At 39.1% G+C, this 21,589-nt stretch overlaps 1 protein-coding gene across 1 annotated transcript in view; it reads right to left on the bottom strand.

Moving 5' to 3' along the window:
* PLCE1 (phospholipase C epsilon 1) overlaps positions 1-21,589 on the bottom strand; it is a 272,101-nt gene that overhangs the window by 66,229 nt on the left and 184,283 nt on the right. Inside the window, exons 5-7 of the mRNA XM_063102561.1 lie at positions 19,317-19,575; positions 17,623-17,828; positions 2,522-3,197 (exon numbers count right to left, since the gene is read on the bottom strand). Coding sequence (XP_062958631.1) covers positions 2,522-3,197; positions 17,623-17,828; positions 19,317-19,575 — 1,141 coding nt within the window. The remainder of the gene's footprint in view (positions 1-2,521; positions 3,198-17,622; positions 17,829-19,316; positions 19,576-21,589) is intronic.

Genomic DNA, 21,589 nt, shown 5'->3' with positions numbered 1-21,589 from the left:
TTAACATTAACAAAAGATCTATTTGACCTTAGCATCTTTTTGGTGTGTTCCCTGAAACAATTCGGGAACTAGTCTATATGACAAGAAAGTGATCAGCCTAAAGGCCTTTTCCACTCTTTTCTTTTGAAACAAATCTCAAGTGTCTAAGGCATGCTGCCTGTCTTTGTAAAAGGCTCATGTAGAACAGTGTTTTAAGGAAGAACATCACCTATAATTTCAAAAGTGACTGAGGTTTATGGAGCTGTATGGCCTTTACAGTGCAACACAGGGGTGGAGCTGTGTTTGCAGCTGGGTAGGAATGAGTCTTCTTTAGGTCACTTCTTTTTTCTCTGGTCCAGCAGCACCTCTCACCACCTCATCTGTGTTCATGGTCTCAGCTGGTGCCTCCTTCAGCAAAAGCTGAAGGCTGCCAGGGAAATGAGAAACTAAGTACATCTTATGTATTAATTCAGTTCCTTATGCTATAAGCTTGGGAAGGACACAAATGGAGCAACTAAACCACATATGCTTTGGTGGCAAGGATTGTAACTGAGCTCAAAGTCTCTGGTTTATGTCTATGTTTGATGGATTTTGCTAATTCTAGAAGGCTGAGGAATGATCATAACTCAAATTCAATATTCATAATAGCTCCTGAAGACTTTTCAGACTACACTGAAAGCTCCCTGTGGAGTACACAGAAAGCAAGTATTTGGGTTTCCGTTTTAGATGAGTTAACAAAACTAGCTTTGTAGCATTAGCATAATCATGTGCATAGGCTTATTGGCTTATTAATTAATTAACCAAGTTAGTATTCAGGATCTGGTCTCTATTCATAATCATGGCATAGGTGTGGGGAAATGAGAAATAAAGAGCATTATATGCACCTCTACCAACTTCCCAGGGAAGGGGGGGGATATTTTTAATTGTCGGAAACATGTTAGAACTGTGAAAAGTACACGAAATCAGCTACTGGAGTGATTTAAGTCATAGTTCTATTTGCTCTGTGACACTAATAAAAAAGATTATTTTTCCCCATGTTAACCTAATAGGGAACTAAGGCCAAATACATAAAAACAAGGATTTATTGAGCCAACACGATGATTGCAACCAGGGAGACATATACATCAGGTAGCCTTAAAAATGTGCTCCAAAAAGGGTCAGCAGAGCTTAGCATTTTATAATCACAAGAAGGGGGAGAAATGAAAGAAGAGATGCAGAAGGGCAGCCCTCCTAATCTTTATGGCTTCTGGTACCATTAGGGCTGCGTCTAAGTAAAATGGTCTTATGATAACATTTTTTCAGGATAGGTGGATGGTGACTGCTGGCTTATCCCAAATCTCCCAAGGCACTATAATTTAGCTGACTTGGTCAGAGCATATTTTTTTTTTTATCACTCAGCAAGACAGAAAAGCATAACAAAGAAAAACTGAATTTTTTGACACAATTCATTTGACAATGCCTTTTCAACACTGTCACCTTGTGGTGGGGTTTATGACTCAATTTCCAAGCAATCTGTACCCTCGTTCCCCAATAAGCATGCTGCTCTGGTTGTGCCCTGTCTCTTCTCACCATCTTGTTCAGCCAGCCCTGTCACCAGCCTTAGCTGGAGTGTTAAAAGCACCTGATAACGCAGAGTTAATAAGAAACTCGCTAAGTTTAAGCAGCCAACTGTCAAAAACTGCCTGTTAAAGGCTGTTGCCACTACAAACCTGGTGAGGAAGAACTCCATGGAAGCATTATCCCACATTTGGAATAGTTTCTTTCAATCTTAAGAGTTCCACAGTTAAGGCAGCAATACACAGTTCATTAAATAACTCTCCAGGAGTCACATAGCATGTTAGGTGATGAATAAGGATTTCAATTTCTAAAGGGAAGGTTTCCAATTTATCAGCTAGTTACTAATTAATAATAAAAGCACTGTGATTACAATGCTTTCAAGTGAAACCTTGAGTAAATGAAAATGCTTTTATTAACTGGTTTCTTTACAGATGTGAGAACCACAATGACCATAGCTGCTATTTTCATACAAAATAATAATAGGACCTACTATGAGCAGACACTATTCCTTATACATATGAGTGTACTTCAAAAAGTTCACAAAAAAGGTGAATTAAAAGATAATATGAATCCTTCCATGAAGTTTTTTTTGTTTGTTTGTTTGTTTGTTTGTTTGTTTTTTTAGTGGCTGGCAGGTACAAGGATCCAAACCCTTGACCTTGATGTTATAATACTGCACTCTAACCAACAGAGCTAACCAGCCAGCCTTCCATGAACTTTTTGAAGACCACTTGTATGAATTTATACTGTTGCTTTACACATATTAACTCAGTTAATCCTCACAGCCACCTTACAGACAGGTATTGTTATTATTTCCATTTTATAGATAAGGGAACCAAGGAACTGAAAGGTTAAGAAAAAGCTGCCCAAGGTCACACCGATACTAAGTCGCAGAGCTGGGCACTTGAACCTGGTGGTCTAATTGCCAAGTGTGTGCTCTTGAGAATTACACTACTGAGGAAAGAGGGATGGCCACACCCCTTACCTGATAGAGGCTGACATACTGTTTCCGCAGCCACTGCTGTCTTTGGTCGGGGAACTTCCTCATCTTTCTCACAGCTCTAGTGAGTTCCAACAATCCACTGAAGAGCATTTTAGCTGTGTGCTTTGGTGCCACAAAGTGCAATAATCTATTGTCTGTGGTCTGAAGCCCATAGAGCAGTGTCACACCAGTCTCAGAGAGAGACATGCTACCCAGTTTGTTCTGAACACACACGGTGTGTATATCAATGCCAGGGTGTCCCATGTACACAGCCTTCACTGAAAACAAATCCAAGATCCCCTCCACCAGGCTGCTTAATCCAGCATTGCCCAGTAACGGGAATTTGCCAGGCTCAGTTGCGTTACTAAGCACACCCAGTTTTGCTTTAGTGCTGGCTGAGGAGGCAGTGGTGGGCTTTATCCAGGTCAAGGTACTGTTGTCAGGCTGAAGCTGGAGGAAGCAGCGGGCAGAGAGGTGCATGTCTTGGTCGTAGTGGACGACTGTGGCCCCCTGCAGCAGGAACTGGTGCACATCAGCTTGGATGGATAGCACGTACCATGGGATGAGCTCTGTCCCATGGTTGAAGGCTTTCTGTGACTCCTCTGAGCCATGAGGGTCACATTCTTTGGACTCCTCAAAGATGTCATTTTCTGAATCCAATAAATCTCCAATTATAAACCTGATGGAAAGACACACTAATTTGGTCTGTTTTATAATCAGAAGCAAGAACAACCCAAAGCCTTTCACTGACACTGGACTTCATTTATCATCTTGCTATGAATTAAAACTCGCATAGGAAATATAAAATGCTAGATGTAACAGAGTAATTTTTGTAACTGTATTCTAAGACCTTATATTTAGCAAGGTTTCTGACCACAGACATAACAGAAAGAAATACTAGATGAGTTATATTTTTATTATCAACAACAATAACCTTCATTTTGTGTTAGTTTTCCCTCTTGTTTCAGGAAACATGTTAAATACACACGTTTGCACTAAATCTGACCTACTTGCAAAGTAAATTTTATTATTTTTTTTTTCTGCCTGTGAGGAAACTGAGGTTCAGAAAGGGGAAGTAACTTGCTCAAGGTTATCCAGCTCAGAAAGGGCCTACCCAAGGTGGAATCTGGTCTGTCTTACTCTATAGCCTGGGATCTTCATCATTAAGCTTCCAATTAAATCACAAACAAAAGTCGTAACCTGAACAAATTGGGGTTAAACTAGAGGAAAATGAGACTTGACAGGCTGGCCTGGGGAGTACCTCTATTAAAAATGAAATATGATCGGTTCAAAGACACTCTTTAGGAAAGATGGTCATGGTGGCCAGATAAGCAAGAATAGCTCTCCTTGACTCAACCTTAGATTTTCACCTCCTGTGTGTGTGTACACATGCATGCACACATGTACACATAAAAGACTTGTCTGCTTGGAAAACTTAGCAAGTTTCCTTCACTGGGTCAGGAACCTAGATTATCAGAACCAGGAGGATCTGGGGGCAGAAGGTAAGGGAGACTTTACTGCTTCTTTTCTATCTGGCCACCTTGGCAGGAATCTCCCAGACATAGACTCATTCTCTTCAAAGCATAAGAAGTTGTTAGTAGGATCAAGGTTTCTGCTGTTTTGTCCACAGACATCACTATCAAAGTGGTGGGTAAAATTGTGAAGGAGCTGGTACGTAGGCTGGTCCACATGTCTCTGGGAAGGAAGGCTCCCACTGTGCTGAGGCACTTGGGCAGCCTCTGTCCCTCAGCAACGCACATGCAGCAGCACTGGGCTTTATCCCTCCTCAGTCTAGACTGTGGTTCCTGAACTAGACGGTCACTCCCGCTTTGAAACAACAGGTTCTTCTTCCTTGCCCCACACAAATGGAGATTCTCAAAAAAGCAAGTCTACAAGAGCTATCGAATCTTAGTGTCTCACAAATCTGATAGTCAGAAATAATTTTCAGAGCCCCACACCAGAAACAATCTAAGTGTCCAACAACAATAAAATGCATACACAAATTTTGTGTATTTATGCAATGTAATTCTATGCAGCAATGAAAATGAACAGGCAATAGCTAACCACATGCAACAAGGTAGACACATTTTAAGCAGACACACAAGAATACATATGGTATGATTACATTTATGTAAATGTAAATTTTAAAACCAGCAAAACGATACTATATTGTTTAGAAACGCATATTAGTGGAAAAACTATAAAGAAAAATAGGATGTTATTATTATAAAATTCATAGCAGTAGTTTTCTCTAGGGGAAAAGTGGTAACATTTGAGAAGGAAAATGAGGTTTGTGGGTGGTGGCAGTGTTCCAACTCTGGATGATAGTTACATATGCATTCACTTGCTAATTATTCAAATTCATTATTTTGTGATAAACTTTTCATTTCAGAATAGTTTTAGAATTATAGAGAAATCACAAAGACAATATACCCCACACGAAGTTTTCCCTATTATTAACATCTTACACTAGTCTAGTATATTAGTCATAATTCATGAACTAATACTGATATATTATTATTTATTAAAGTCCATACTTTATGCAGATTTTCTTAATTTTTACCTAATGTCCTTTTTCTCTTCCAGGATCCCACCCAGTATAGCATGTTACATTTAGTTATGATGTCTCTTTAGGCTGCTCTTGACTATGGTGGTTTCTTAGACTTTTCTTTTTTATGATCTTGACAGTTTTGAGGAGTGCTGGTCAAGTATTTTGTAGAAGATCCCTCGATTAGGATTTGTCTGATATTTTTCTCATAATTAAACTGGAGTCATGTGTTTTGTGGGAGGAAGACCACAATGGTACAGTGCCATTCTTATCACACCATATCGAGGGCACACACCATCAACATGACTTATCCTGCTGATGTTGACTTTAATCATGTGGCTGAGGTAGTGTTTGTAAGGTCCTCCTGTAAAGTTATTCTTTTAAAAAATTTTTAACTCCTTTCCACACTATATTCTTTGGATGGAGGTCACTATGCCCACCTCACGTCTAAGGAGTGGGGAGTGGTGTTCCACCTCCTTGTGGATGAAGAATCTACGTAGTTATTTGGAATTCTCCTGCATAGGAGATTTGTCTCTTCTTTCTTTTTATCATTTACACATATCATTTACTTATATCAGTATGAAATCATGGATATTTATTTAATACTTTGGATGAATTATAATTTAATACATTATTTTGTTGCTTTGGTCATTGGGAGTTCTTCCAGTTGCTCTTGTGTTCCTTTCACATACTCCCGTCATTGTGTTTGTTTGTTTGTTTGTTTTTAGCACTTCCTTCTTTTCTAGCAAAACAAGATGCTCCAGGCTCATCTTATGTATTTTCTGCCCCAGTCCTAGGATCTGCCATTTTTTCTAAGGAATCTTGTTTCCTTTTATTGAGGAATGGTATTAGAAAACAAGATCTGGCTGCTAGGCACAAATATATTACATTTTATAATGTAACGTCACATTTCTTAATGTCACATTTTATAACAGAAAGTGAAAAAAGTCTTTTGTGTCTAATTTAGCTCTATCCCTCTGAAATTGTTCTCAGTAACAGTGGAAAACCAACGCTTACGTCCTCTCACACAACGGCTTCGTGCATCTAGCACGGTGGTTAGGAACAAGCCCTCTGGAATCACCCTGGGTTTAAGTGTTCAGCTCCATCACCTGCTTGCTGTGTGACTTGGTCAAAACATTCAAACTCTCTGAGCCTCACTTCACTTATCTGTTAAATGGCAAAAAGGCAATGCTCATCTCACAGAGTGATGGTGAATATCAAATAAGATAATATTTGGAAAGCACTCGAAATAGCATCTGGCTCGGTAAAGTACACCAGCGTAATTAAATATAGGAAGACCAGGTTTCATTCCTTCCACTTGTCCTTACCCACTTCCTCTTCTTTGGGCTAAATCAGCCCAGTTGTTTTTCGAGAGGGACTTTCTTCAGGGGCCACTTCCAAGCTTTTCTCGGGGAACATTTTCACACTCCTCATGTCACACTACTACTTTTTTTAGATCAAAAGGATTCAATTGGTGAGCATCAGTATCCATCAAAATACAACATATGTTAATTTGGACACAGAACTTCTGATTTTAATTTAGCAAGAGGAATGGTATTTCCTATATTCTATTTAATTTAAGTCCTGAGCTAAATCAAGCATTTTCCAGTGAAACGGGCATTATGAAAAATAGTGTCTGGGAAGAAAAACTATGTGGCTTTTCTGGAGCCTGTTTCTGCCACTCAGACGCTGTCAGCTGGGAGAGAGGGAACAGTCTTTCTTGGCGTCAGTTTTTGTTTTAGAATGCAAAAAGAATGAATGGTAACAATGCCAGATGGTAATAATTCCATTAGAAAGCATTCTTCCAGGGACTAATGCTCAAAATAAAACTGACAATTGTTTGTAATGAAATAAGTTCATTTCAAGCAGGAAACTAGTAGCTTTTGTCTCTTAGATGATGTATTGAATTTTATGCAATTCTGTGCCTGATTCTCTCAGGAGACAATTTTCTGTGGGTTTACAAGAAGGAATAAGGTGGAATGTCAAGAGTTATTTAGGGACCAAATAATTTTAACCAAAGATCAAAGATGTGGTTTACAGGAAAGAAACTACCTTGTCAAATGTGGGTCATATGCCTTAAGGAGAGGACCAAGGAGTGAAAGGAAAAGGAAGGTTTTTATTCTACCCTTGAAGAGCTTCTATGGCACCCTTCAGTTATAAACCATAAATTGACAGATAAATACTTTTGTAATGTTCCTTGATGAAAATCTTATATTAGGTGACAAAGGGGCATTTGTCAACCAGGTTATATATTTTCTTTGTAAGAGGTCATTACTTCCTACAAATTTAACATGATTATTTGAACATGAATCATCAAGTGATAAACAAGCCTAAATTAAAATTTTCAATATAGGAGAAAATCTGTACCTTTTCCAAAGCACTGGCTACAGCTATTCCCTGTAATAAAATCTAGTGTTTTAAAACCTCTCTTCTGGAGAATTCTTGCTTTTAATCAACCTAGCGCCTTCCTCAACTACAGGTAGTCACTAAGTTATATCTGAGTAGTGTGTGGATTTTGGAGCCAGCCTGCCTGAGTTTAACTCCTGGCTCTGCTCGCTGTGAGATCCTGAGTGAAATGTAATATTGTAAGGATAAAATCATTTAATATATGTAGGGTATTTAAGACAATTTTTGCTTAAAAGTAGGCTCACAATAAATATTAGCATGTTAAATATTGCTAATCTTATTACTCTCTGGATTGTGTTTACAAAGTCAGCATTATAGAACAAAGCCACCCATACAAACACTGCTTCTCTATGAAAATGGTGAACAAGTTTCTAGTTGGGATTAAAGTGATAAATGAGCCAAAACTGAAAGTTGCACTGATAGTGAGAAAGTGGCTTCCTGTGTTACAAATCACAGAAGCAGCACTGGGTCTCAGGTATTAGCCAAGGAAAACAGGAACAGAGAGAAACAGAGGGTCCCAGATATCCCCAGCGAAGCCAGGGAGGAGGACTGAGCCAGGCTGAAGCAGTCAGCTGTATATGAAGGATATTGTGAGGTGGGTGTTTGTAAGGTTGGCACTTGTCTGCACCTTCTCCTGTGGAAAACCACTGATTGGGTTTCCTATCATTTCATTCTTTTGTGCATCTACATGCATGTGTGTGTGTGGCAAGTCCAGATAATTATTATCTTTTCTCAGATACTGTACTTCCTTATGCTTAGCTTTCTACTTTTCTATCCCTGTGGGGTTGGATTATCTTCCAGGCAAATCTCAAGGAGGCTGTTGGGAGAGGAGGCACAAAAACCAGTTCTCTCCAGTAAGAAAGGGGAGAGTGACTGAGGGTGCTCCTGAAATGATGACTGCTGCCAAGAGTGCCCACACCTAAGTTCTTGAGGCTTCTGGGGGCCTCAAGGGTCCTCAAAACTTGGCCTTTGAAGGGTGTGATGGCAGACATTAATGACAACAGACATCATTTATATGGCACTTACAATTGCTAGGCATTTTGCTCAATTTACATGCATTATCTCACACAATCCTCACAACAATGCTATGAAGCAGTATTATCATTCCCATTTTATAGATACAAAACTGAGGCTTAGTAAGATTAAGTCACCTACTCATGTGGCCCTGATAGTAAGTGATGGTGCCCAGATTCAGTCCCAGGCAATGTGACTGCAAGGTTTGAGCTCTTAATTGGCCCGAGCAGCCTCCATTCTAAGTTTGTCTGAACTCATTATCTACTTATATCCCATTTCTCCAAATCCTTCTTAAGCAGCAACACTCTAAAGAGGGTCAGCAATGTTGAAAATGATGAGAATAAGAACTTGCAGCTCCTTTATGACCCAACACTCTTCTCTACACACCTTTATATTATTTAATTTCCATTTTCCAACAATGGTGCACATGCTACTGCTACATGCTATAATGGTGTCCATAATTTAAACATACACTGGCATAGCCTATTTAATCTTCATGCTGGTAAATAAAAACATTCATTATTAATGAGCTTTATAGGTCATATGAAATGCAATTGGAATGCTTTTAGAATTCAGATGTTCCTAACCTATAGGAACTAGACATAAAAAGAAGCTAAGTATTTTTCCTAGAGGAAATGGATAAGTTCCTGGACATAAATGCCCTATCAAGACTGAACCAAGAAGAAATAGAAAACCTAAATAGACCAATAGCAAGTAATGAGATTGAATTAGTAATAAAAAGTCTCCAATAAAGAAAAGCCCAGGACCAGATGGCTTTATTGCTGAATTCTATCAAACATTTAAAAAATGTTAAATACCAATACTTCTTAAACTTTAAAAAAATTGAAGTGAATGAAAATCTTACATATCATACTATGATGCCAGCATTACCCTTATACCAAAACCAGGCGAGGACACAGCAGCAACAACAACAAAACTATAGGCCAATATCCCTAATGAACACAGGTGCAAAAATCCTCAATAAAATCCTAGCAAACTGAGTCTAACAGCACATCAAAAAGTTTATGTGCCATGATCAAGTGGGATTTATCCCAGGGATACAAGGATAGTTCAACACATGCAAATCAATAAATACAATATATCACATCAACAGAATGAAAGAAAAAAAGATATGATCATCTCAATAGACACAGAAAAAGCATTTGATAAAATTCAATATCCCTTCATGATAAAGACCCCCAACAAATTAGGTATAGAAGGAAAATATCTTAATACAATGAGATAATTGTGTGACAAACCCACAGCTAACGTTATAACCCTAAGAACTGGAACAAGACAAGGATGCCTACTCTCACCATTTCTATTCAACATAGTACTAGAAGTCCTAGCCAGAGCAATTAGGCAATAGATAGAAATAAAGGGCATCCAAATGAGAAAGGAGGAAGTCAAGTTGTCCCTGTTTTCAGATGATATTATTTTACATATAGACAAACCTAAAGACTATACCAAAAAACTCCAAGACCTGATAAACAAATTCAGTAAATTTGCAGGATACAAAATCGACATGTAAAAATCAGTAGCATTTCCATATACCAACAATGAACTAGCAGAAAAAGAAAGCAAGAAAGCTATCCCATTTACAACAGCAACAAAAAATATATAAAATACTAGGAATAAATTTAAACAAGGTGGTGAAAGATTTCTACAATGAAAACTATAAAACACTGATTAAAGAAATTAAAGAAGACACCAAAAAATGGACAAACATCCCATGTTCATGAATTGGAAGAATCAATATTGTCAAAATGACCATATTACCCAAAGCAATCTGTAGATTCAATGCAATCCCCATCAAACTACTAATGGCATAATTCACAGAAATAGAAAAAACATTTCAAAAATTTATATGGAACTAGAGACCCCAAATAGCCAAAGCAGTCCTGAGCAATAAGAATAAGTGGGAGGCATCACATTCCCTAACTTCAAAATATAACACAAAGCTATAGTAATCAAAACAGCAAAACCCACTGCCAATATCATCCTGAATGGGGAAAAGCTGAAAGCTTTTCCTTTAAGAACAGGAATTAGACAAGGATGCCCACTCTCACCACTCCTATTCAACCCAGTGTTGGAAGTACTAGCTAGAGCAATCAGAGAAGAGAAGGAAATAAAGGGCATTCAGATTGGAAAAGATGAAGTCAAACTGTCCCTGTTTGCAGATGACATGATCCTATATATCGAACAGCCTAAAACCTCTACAAAAAAAAATGCTGGAATTGATAAATGATTTCAGCACAGTAGCAGGATACAAAATCAACACACAAAAATCAGTAGCATTTCTTTTCTCCAATAGTGAACATGCAGAACGAGAAATCAAGAAAGCCTGCCCATTTACAATAGCCACCAAAAAAATAAAATATTTAGAAATTGAGTTAACCAAGGATGTGAAAAATCTCTATAATGAGAACTACAAACCACTGCTGAGAGAAATTAGAGAGGATACAAGAAGATGGAAAGATATCCCATGCTCTTGGATTGGAAGAATCAACATAGTGAAAATGTCCATACTACCCAAAGTGATATACAAATTCAATGCAATCCCCGTCAAAATTCCAAAGACATTTTTCTCAGAAATGGAAAAAACTATCCAGTCATTTATATGGAACAATAAAAGACCACGCATAGCCAAAGCAATGCTGAGCAAAAAAAATAAAGCTGGAGGCATAACACTACCTGACTTTAAGCTATACTTCAAAGCCATAATAACCAAAACAGTATGGTACTGGCATAAAAACAGACACACTGATCAATGGAATAAAATAGAGAATCCAGAAATCAACCCACACACTTACTGCCATCTGATCTTTGACAAAGGCACCAAGCCTATTCACTGGGGAAGGGATTGCCTCTTCAGCAAATGGTGCTGGGATAACTGGATATCCATATGCAGGAGAATGAAACTAGATCCATACCTCTCACCATATACTAAAATCAACTCAAAATGGATTAAGGATTTAAATATACACCCTGAAACAATAAAACTTCTTAAAGAAAACATAGGAGAAACACTTCAGGAAATAGGACTGGACACAGACTTCATGAATATGCCCCCAAAAGCACGGGCAACCAAAGGAAAAATAAACAAATGGGATTATATCAAACTAAAAAGCTTCTGCACAGCAAAAGAAACAATTAAAAGAGTTAAAAGACAACCAACAGAGTGGGAGAAAATATTTGCAAAATATACATCTGACAAAGGATTAATATCCAGAATATATAAGGAACTCAAACAACTTTACAAGAAGAAAACAAGCAACCCAATTAAAACATGGGCAAAAGAGCTAAGTAGGCATTTCTCTAAGGAAGATATACAAATGGCCAACAGACATATGAAAAAATGCTCCACATCACTCAGCATCCAGGAAATGCAAATCAAAACCACACTGAGATACCATCTAACCCCAGTTAGGATGGCTAAAATCCAAAAGACTCTGAACGATAAATGCTGGCGAGGTTGCAGAGAAAAAGGAACTCTCATACATTGTTGGTGGGACTGCAAAATGGTGCAGCCTCTATGGAAAATGGTATGGAGGTTCCTCAAACAATTGCAGATAGATCTACCATACGACCCAGCTATCCCACTGTTGGGAATATACCCAGAGGAATGGAAATCATCAAGTCGAAGGTGTAACTGTTCCCCAATGTTCATCGCAGCACTCTTTACAATAGCCAAGAGTTGGAACCAGCCCAAATGTCCATCATCAGATGAGTGGATACGGAAAATGTGGTACATCTACACAATGGAATACTACTCAGCTATAAAAACGAATGAAATACTGCCATTTGCAACAACATGGATGGACCTTGAGAGAATTATATTAAGTGAAACAAGTCAGGCACAGAAAGAGAAATACCACATGTTCTCACTTATTGGTGGGAGCTAAAAATTAATACATAAATTCACACACACACACACACAAAACCGGGGGTGGGGTGGGAAGAAGATATAACAACCACAATTACTTGAAGTTGATACGACAAGCAAACAGAAAGGACATTGTTGGGGCAGAGGGGGGGAGGGAGAAGGGAGGGAGTTTTTGGTGATGGGGCGCAATAATCAGCCACAATGTATATCGACAAAATAAAATTTAAAAAATAAAATTAAAAAAAAAAAAAAAGAATAAGTGGGAGGCATCACATTCCCTAACTTCAAAATATAACACAAAGCTATAGTAATCAAAACAGCATGGTACTGGCACAAAAAAAACCACACAGACCAATGGAACGGAGTAGAGAATTCAGAAATAAATCCACATAACTACAGCCAACTGATTTCTGACAAAGGAGCCAAGAATATACACTGGAAAAAGGACAGTCTCTTCAATAAATGGTGCTGGGAAAATTGGAGCTCTATATGCAGAAGAATGAAACTAGACTCCTATCTCTCACCATATACCCAAACCAACTCCAAATTGATTAAAGACTTAAATGTAACTATAAAACCTCTAGAAGAAAACATAGGGTAAACACTTCAGGACTTAGGTCTGGGCAAATACTTTATGAACAATTCTTTAGAAGTATAGGGCAGGAAACAAAAGCAAAAATTAACGAATGGGATTATATCAAACTAAAAAATTTCTGCACAACAAAGGAGACAACCAACAGAGTGAAAAGACAGCCTACAGAATGGGAGAAAATATTTGCAATCTATATATCCAACAAGGGAATAATATCCAGAGTATACAAAGAACTCAAACAACTCAATAGCAAAAAAATACTGTGATTATTAAAAAATGGGCAAAGGAACTGAATATACATTTTTTGAAAGAAGATATACAAATGGCCAACAAGCATATGAAAAAAATGCTCAACATCGCTAATCATCAGAGAAATGCAAATTAAAACCACAATGAGGTATCATTTCACCCCAGTTAGAATGGCTATTATCAAAAAGACAGAAAATAACAAATGCTGGCAAGAATGCAGAGAAAGGGGAACTCTCATACATTGTTGGTGGAAATGTAAATTAGTACAGCCACTATGGAAAACAGTATGGAGACTTCTCAAACAACTCCAGATAGAACTATCATATGGTCCAGCAATCCCACTACCAGGCATATATCCAAAGGAATGGATATCAACAAGTTGAAGGAACACCTGAACTCCCTCCCATGTCTATCGCAGCTCTATTTACAATAGCCAAGAGTTGGAACCAACCTAAATGTCCTTCCATAGATGTCTGGATAAAGAAAATGTTGTGTATATACACAATGGAATACATCTCAGCCGTTAAAAAAAGAATGAAATTTTACCATTTGTAGCAACATGGATAAGCTTGAAGAAAATTGTGTTAAGTAAAATAAGCCAGGTGCAGAGAGATAAATATCACATGTTCTCACTGATATGTGGGAGCTAAAAAAGCTGATCTCATAGAAACAGAGAGTAGAATAGTGGGTACTAGAGACTGGTGAGGGAAAGGGGAGGAAGGCAGAGGGTGGTCAGTGAATACAAAATATTAGAGAGGTAGGAAGAGCGGGATCTAGGGCTCTATAATAACATAGGGAGACTACAGTTAACAACACAGTACTGTGTATCTTTGAACAGCTAGTCAAGATGATGTTGAATGTTCCTAACACAAAGAAGGGGCAAATGTTTGAGGTGATGGACACACTAAGCACCCTGATATGATCGTTGCACACAGTATGAATGTACCCGATTATCACATCGTACTCCATAAATACATGCAATTATCATGGATCATTTAAGAAAAATAAATTAAAAAGAGAGAGAAATAGAGTTAGAATAGTGGTTACCAGAGGCAGAGTAAGTGAATGGAGAGTGGAGCCAGGGAAAGGTGGGTAGACCAGTACAAAGTTGAAAAGTTACAAAGTTATAGTTAGATAGGCAGAAGTTCTGGGGCTCTAGGGTGACAATAGCTAATAATATCACATTGCATATTTCAAGTCAGCCAGAAAGGAGGATCTTGAATGTTATAACCACAAAGAAATGATAAATGTTTAGGTGGTAGATATACTAACTATTCTGATTAGATTGTTATACAATATACACATGTATTGAAACAATACACTGTACCCCATAAACATGTACAATGAAAAAACAAACAAACAAAACACAAAAAAACAAAGCTAAGTGTTTTTCTACATAAAGAGAAATGCCTAAAACATTGCAGAACAGAGGCTCCTGCCCTGTGACTGAACACATGGTCAAGCCCATGCCCCAGCTCTGCTATTTATTCCTTAGGCCCACTGGGCTCTCTGGGCATCACTTGACTTTGGCTCTCTGGGCATCACTTCTTCATCTGTATAGAAGTTACGCAAGTGGACCCTAACCTCCCACTAATGTTTTGAGATTCTCTCAATCTTATTCTTTTCCTGCTTAGGACTTGACTTGAACTTTTTATGATCACTCTTCTGGGGTTTCTGTGACTGCTTCTAGAGGATTTTCTGGCAGGTGTAGCTGAGAGGTTTGAGAACTGTAAGAGCACCCTGCAGGTTGGGGAACCTAAGGACCATGAGATTGTCCCTTCTTTCTTTGCTGTAATTTTCACAGGGTCGTTGATTGCCACATGCACAGGAGCTGGAGGTTATTGTTTGTAGAGTCTTTGTTTCAGCCAGATCAACAAAGTACAGTTCCTCAGGGCTTTGGGATCTGCAAATACCTTTGCCATACACAATCCTGCACTGGACACTATTAGGTAGGGCTCTAAATCAGGAATGGATTCTCAAGTTCCAGCAGATGGTCATGGAAACAGTGCTTGCTGATCTGGTTCCAGTGAGTTTTATTAAACTCCCCTACACCCTATCTTGTGTGATCAGTGGTTCCTTTCAGAGGAGCAGTGACTTGAGGCAAGGAAACTTTTAGTGGTATTGAGGTACAGAAGTTCCAAAGTGAGAATTCCAATCAGAATTCACAAGTTTTATAAGAGAAGTATTTGCCTTTTTGTGTTTTTTTTTCTACCTTCTAAAAGTGCTTACTGAAGAGAAATGTTCTTAGGATGCAGATGACAGAATTATTAGAAAGAGAACAAGGGAATAAGAAGAAAATTGGAAATAAAAAATTCATAAGGGGTAATGGAGTGATGCAAGAAATTTATCACTTGAAAAAACCCCAGAGGAAGGAAAGGATGGGAAAAGGAAAGCTCAGTGTCTAGGTCTCGCTCAGTCAAAGGTAGCCCTCCTGAAGGTGTTTTAAAAAGGTTGATATCTCTAGCCTGGCCAGTTAGCTCAGTTGGTTAGAACGTGGTGCTGATAACACCAAGGTCCAGGGTTTGATCAGCCACTAAAAAGAAAAGGTTGATATCTTTAAATAATGCACATATAACCACAAACGAAGTTAGCTATAAAAAAAGAGCTATATAAAATTCATTATTTTATCTATTCCTAAATGATGTATTCTTAATAGTAGGATTTAAGGAAGGAATTTCAGCAGATCTCAGTGTAAGGAAAAGGCATGTTTCTTCCAAACATCTGTTTGACTTTTCTCATGAATACTGTGAAACTTGAATTGTGATTCCCTCTTTCTTTTTGCCACTAGAATCTCAGAACAAAATAGTCACTGTATAGTGTACATTTTTGCATGTTTTATTTTTTTCTATTTTTATTTTCCTTTTCCTTAATATCCTCAATTATTCATATTTATTCTTATAGGTATCTACAAAATCTTTTGTGGAAAGAAGTAGATATAGAAATTGATAACAGTATAGAGAAATAGGTAGGTGGAGATAGATAGAGATTAAAGACTTAAATGGCTGTGAGATGCTTCCTGTGCAGACATGCTTATCTGTAGAGGGTTTCCTCTCTCTGTATAGACTGCCACTAATGTCAGCAACCTGTTAGTTGTTCGTGAGACAACTTTCAAATGATTCCCGATTTGAGATAAACTTAAAACAACAACAACAATAACAACAAAAGAATTGGTAGAAGATACCTGTGAGACATTTGAACTTTAGGCCTGAGACATTATAAGAGTAGTATAACAGTTAATCTATGAGCACTGGTCCTCTATGAGGAAATAAGCTAGGAAGTGGGGTTTGGAAGAAAGCCCAAAGATTCTGGAGAAATATGGAATTTAGATTCACTTTGTTAAAACATAATAGCATTAGGGATTCAGACACAAGATGTTCATTTCTGTGTTCACAACTGATTCTACGGATCTTGCACTACAACTCCAAAGAAATTTTCTAAAAACACTGTCATCCTTCCCATGCATGCATGTGCACGTGCACACACACACACAACCAGGAAAGGATTTGCAAAACACACATCGATGTCTTACAAACATACTCACACACATATAAGGACTCCCAGACAATTGCAATGCATGACTCATGAGTACTGACTACAAATAAGACCTTCCACAGCAAAGATATCAAAGCCAGTAGGCCTAATAGTTTCGGATGCTCTAAAATCTGAGCCAGGTTCTGCCATTTGAGGTTAGGCTTGATGGTGAATAAAATGCCTTAAAGAAATGAGAGAGATGCCCTGAGACCACTGATTTCTGTACTTTCCATTTGGTTGTGGATAAGCATGTCTGGCTAGACCGCAATGCCCGCTGATAAAAAGCAGTTAGAACACACGAACAATTACAAAGCTGCAGATGCCTTGTAAGAGAGGGCTAACCTTAAAACACCTCACAGAGCAGTGATTCTCAAAGTGAGATCCTTGAACCCCCTGACTCAAAATCACCCAGAGTTTGGGGGGAGCTGCTAAAAGTACTGATTTCTGGGTATTACCCCAGACCTACTGAATTTGTTTTAAAAATATTTTAATACCCACCCCGGTAGCCCACCCAGGGATTAATAAAAACCACTGTTACAGAAATTATGAAATAAGTAAAAGACCATGGCTCTAATTCTAAAATTTAATTTGCTTATGTTTAGAAATGGCAGGATAACCTATGTTGTTTTTTCTTAAAAAAGGCATGGCAGATGGCAAGGAGTTAAATTATGAGCAGTAATTATAAAACAAAGCAGTGAAATGAGAAAGGTAAATTTTAATTCAGAACTAGCAACATTTGAAGATAAGAAAGCAAGGCTTAAGGATAAAAGTGGTGGGTTTTTATTAGACGTCCATGTGAAACCAAACTGAAGTAGGAAAAAGACCAGTCAACAGGAAAAAAGAAATGAGCACCCTCCTTTTTAAAATGTAAAACTTACTGCCATCGGGTTTTCTCCTTCCAGGAATCTTTCCTAGAGCAGTGTCCTTCCCTGGGGCTGTCCTCCTCCTCTGTCTCCAGACTTCGACTGCAGCTCCTGATGATCTGAAAGATGCTGTTAACGGTGGACTCCTTCTCTGGATTCTTCAAGCCATTTTGTCCCACTCGTTGTAAGAAATTATCTTGTCCCGTGTAATCTGCTACAAACTACAGAAAAATATATTGAGACTTTGCTATTGCAACTTAATATAACACATCTGAATAACCTACTTGGCTAGGGAAACCAAATCATAATAGTAATAAATAACAGCATTTGTGCCTATTTTACTGGAAAGAAAACAAGAACCTCCAGAAAAAACATTTTTTCATTTCGCCACATGAAATATCAAAACTCACTCTTGTTTCCACTGAGACAACTTTAGTCCCTCTAGGAATCAACACTCCACTTCGAATTTAAAACTCAAAAAGCAATATTATTTCAGGGCTCCCTGGGGAGAAGATTAGCTACTTCACAGAGGAAGGGCAGGGTTATTTTATCCTTGCACTGAGAATTGAGAAACACCATGAAAAAAGTATACTAGTCTCTGGAACCAGATAAAATGACTGGGGCCCAAGGAAAACACTGAGACAAGGTGATGTTTTGTTTGGTTGCCCATGTACCCTGCAGTAACACAGTGGCTCCTAGTGGCTTTTAAGCTCTTATTGTCTGTATCCTTGATCAGGAAGCTTCTCCCATGAGAGGTGACAGCTGAAGCTCGGCCAAGAGCTGTGCAGTTTCCTCTGAGCATAGCTTGCGAGGCTGCCTTTAAGCCTTCTCCTCCATGTCTTGCACTTATATCCCAGCTCGTAAACCAGAGAGATGCAAGCCGGTGATGTTGCCTGCACCTGTCAGGGGCTCTCCCAGACACCAGCTGATGCCTTTGTTCCCAGGGACACAGAAGAGGCTGAAGTTTGAGGAGAGTCTTCTCACTCCCGCTGAGAAGGGGTGTGTGGGGGTCAGGGGGGTGGGCAGGTTGTGAGAAATGTCTGTAGCAGGTTCTATCATCGTGGTGAGAATGACCCTAGATTTAGGTTTGGGACTTCCATGTAAGGGACTCTTCAAAATCTCCATACAGCTCTTTCCATTTTAGTTCTTTCTTTCACTCTAAACAGCTCAGAGGTAGTTTCCTTGTTTTTTCCTTCCACTTTCTCAGTGCTCCCTTCTCTCCAATGCTCAATGCCCTGAGTCCAAGCTCACCCTGTCCTCTTCATTTCAGGAGTCAGGAACAAGGCAGCTGGGATCAGGAACCTGCAGCTTATCTTTGGATGAGGCAAAAGCTTCCCCAGTGTCTTCCATGGATTTGGAAAAGCTACTACTCTCACTTGACTCTCCATCCCCTGCACCAAAACATTCCCACTCAATAAGAAAAACCTGTCAACCTTTTAACAAAAATCAGAAACCACCTCCCTTTTCCACTTGTACTTACACATTGTCACATTAAACCTAACTTAACAACATTAAGCCTCGAACACTGCTGGTTGGCATTCTTTTCTCCAGAACTTTCAAGAACCTACTTGCTGCCCAGAAACAACATAAACACTATTAACCCAAGTTCAATAAGCGATCTCTTCTTGCTTTGGTGAGAACAGACAGGACCTGAGGAGACAGGTGGCAACAATGACTGCCCCAGTCATGATGGTTCTGAAAAGCCTCACCTCTAAAGTTTCCTCTTGGGAATTGTACCGTGGGCAAAGCTTCAGGAGGCCAGAGGTTCCATCAAGAACTTCACAGAGCTCCTTGAGAAACACCCCACAGAAGGGAACCACCTTGCAGCCGGGGACATTCAGGGCACGGGTCACTGCCTTTCTGTACTCCCAGGAGGACTCGTGCTGAGCCACGGCATCCTTCAGGCTCCGCATGGTCTCGATGTCAGACTGAGCCATAAACTGCCACATTTTTAAAACTTTTCTTGACCTGTTGCAAGTAAATGACATTTTTTTAGACCGAAGGAGAAAGAATATAGTTTATAGTAAATAGCCTAAATTCCATACAAATTCATTCTTTTTAACTTCAAAGTATTCTTTACTTGTTAATATTTATTTAAGATTGCCATCTTCACTTATTTCCTCAAATGATATGAATATCACTTTTGTAAACTGAAACACAAAATTAAATAGGACAGATACAAACAAAAACAAGCATACGGAATGAGTGAATTGTGGAAGATGGGCACTGAAGGCAGGTTTCAGCTTTTCTGACAGCTATAGCCAAAAGAGAAACATAGTGGGTAATATGGCTTGTACAAATATTTATGGAGGACTGCCTGCAGAAAACCTGCCCATCCACTCCTCTTGAGCTTTTAAGTATTATTCTTAAGCCAGTCCCACAGTGATCTATATGAAGCCTATTGTTTTGGCCTCTTTGGTGGAATTGCTTTTCTCTGAAGCCGTCTTTAACATTAAGTCACCAGCCCATTTTGGGATACCTTGTATTAAAGTATGATTTGCATAACAGGATGTTAAATGTGATTTTTCCTATTTGGAAATTGCTGCTGAGAACAACAGGCGACATTGTGTCCCACCTTGTAAAGAGAGGTGTCAGGTTGTCACAAGGGGGTTCCTCAACTGCTCTGCCCTCAGTGGTCTCTCAGCCTCCTTTGGTCCACACGGAGGAACTGGATCTGAGCAGACGGGTCAGGAATATTTCTTTGGAGAAAGTTATGGGAAGGCTATATGTGAGAAGGAAAATCACCCCAAGGGGTCTTCAAGTGAACTCCATGGAGGTGCTGACCTGTGTCCTGGGCAGTGTGTCCATCCCATGGATTGGTGTGTGACTCTTGCCTAAAGATGAAAGGCTGGCTAGAGCTGCCTGATGACAAAGTGAGAGAGAAGTTTCCAGTGGACATGTCCTGCATTTGCAGAGTTGGGAGGGCAAAGTGCTAAAGTGTTTCCTGTGAGTCAGAAGTGGATGGATACTGTGGAAGGAGCATGGATCTGAGCTATGTTGAAAGGCCTGCCTGCCAAGTGAGGTGATTCTCACAGAAAAAGCCTGTGAGGGCAGGACCTCCAGAGCTAGACCTTGTAAAGTGGAGACTGAGCGGCTGACCAGGGTGCACTGCATTTCCTAGGTAATGGTGCAGTGGGAGGTCCCTACAGCATAGGGTAGTACAGGAAGTTAGAGGGAGTGACCAGGTGGAAGGCCTGAAAGCACTATGCATCAGTCTCTGTGAGGGCACTAAGACCAGGTCACGACTGTCCCTGTCAAGTCAGACCTTTTGCTCCCTTTATCCCTTTTACTTTCATCTCTCCTTTCCTGTCTCTTTTTGACTCTGAGTTGAAGGAAGAGGAAGAAAAAAGATAAACCATATCTTCTCACCCTACTGCCAGTTTCTGAGACTGGGGGGGCTGAGAAATGCAAGGAAGAGAAGAAACTATAAATTGAATGAGAAATTGAAATTATGACTTAGATCAGACCAGATTAAAAAAATGATTATGTAACATACAAGACATCCAAAAGACATAAAGAAATGCAACATGACAAACATCCATGTGCCAAGCTCTCAGTTAAAAAATCAAACTTCAGTAATGTGGTTGAGGCCCCAGTGGATCCCTCCAGGAGCACACCCCTACTCTTCCTCACCAGAAGAGGCCACGACTGGGACTTTGGGGTTCTCTTTCCCTTGTAATTCTTTATCCTTTTCCAACATATGTATACAGCACTAAGCAAGTTATAAACTTTACCTAAATGGCATCACCCTGTAGGTACTCTTAGGCAACCTGCTTTTTTTAATACAATATTATGTTTCTGAGATTCATTCATATTCATGAGCGTAGGAGAATGAGACTGCTTATTAACCACAAAAGTGACAGGATAAGCTACAGGATCTTCCAATGTATAATCCAGGGTCAGGGGAGGGAGAGTCAGTTGGGCATGTTTGAAAGGCAGTGAAATCAGAAAAATAAAATTGTTTTCTGATTTCACCCCACTA

The sequence above is a fragment of the Cynocephalus volans genome, chromosome 7 (assembly GCF_027409185.1).
Source record: "Cynocephalus volans isolate mCynVol1 chromosome 7, mCynVol1.pri, whole genome shotgun sequence".
NCBI classification, from domain to species: domain Eukaryota; kingdom Metazoa; phylum Chordata; class Mammalia; order Dermoptera; family Cynocephalidae; genus Cynocephalus; species Cynocephalus volans.
Note: the sequence above shows the minus strand (reverse complement) of the source record. Positions and strands in the feature narration are given on the sequence as shown.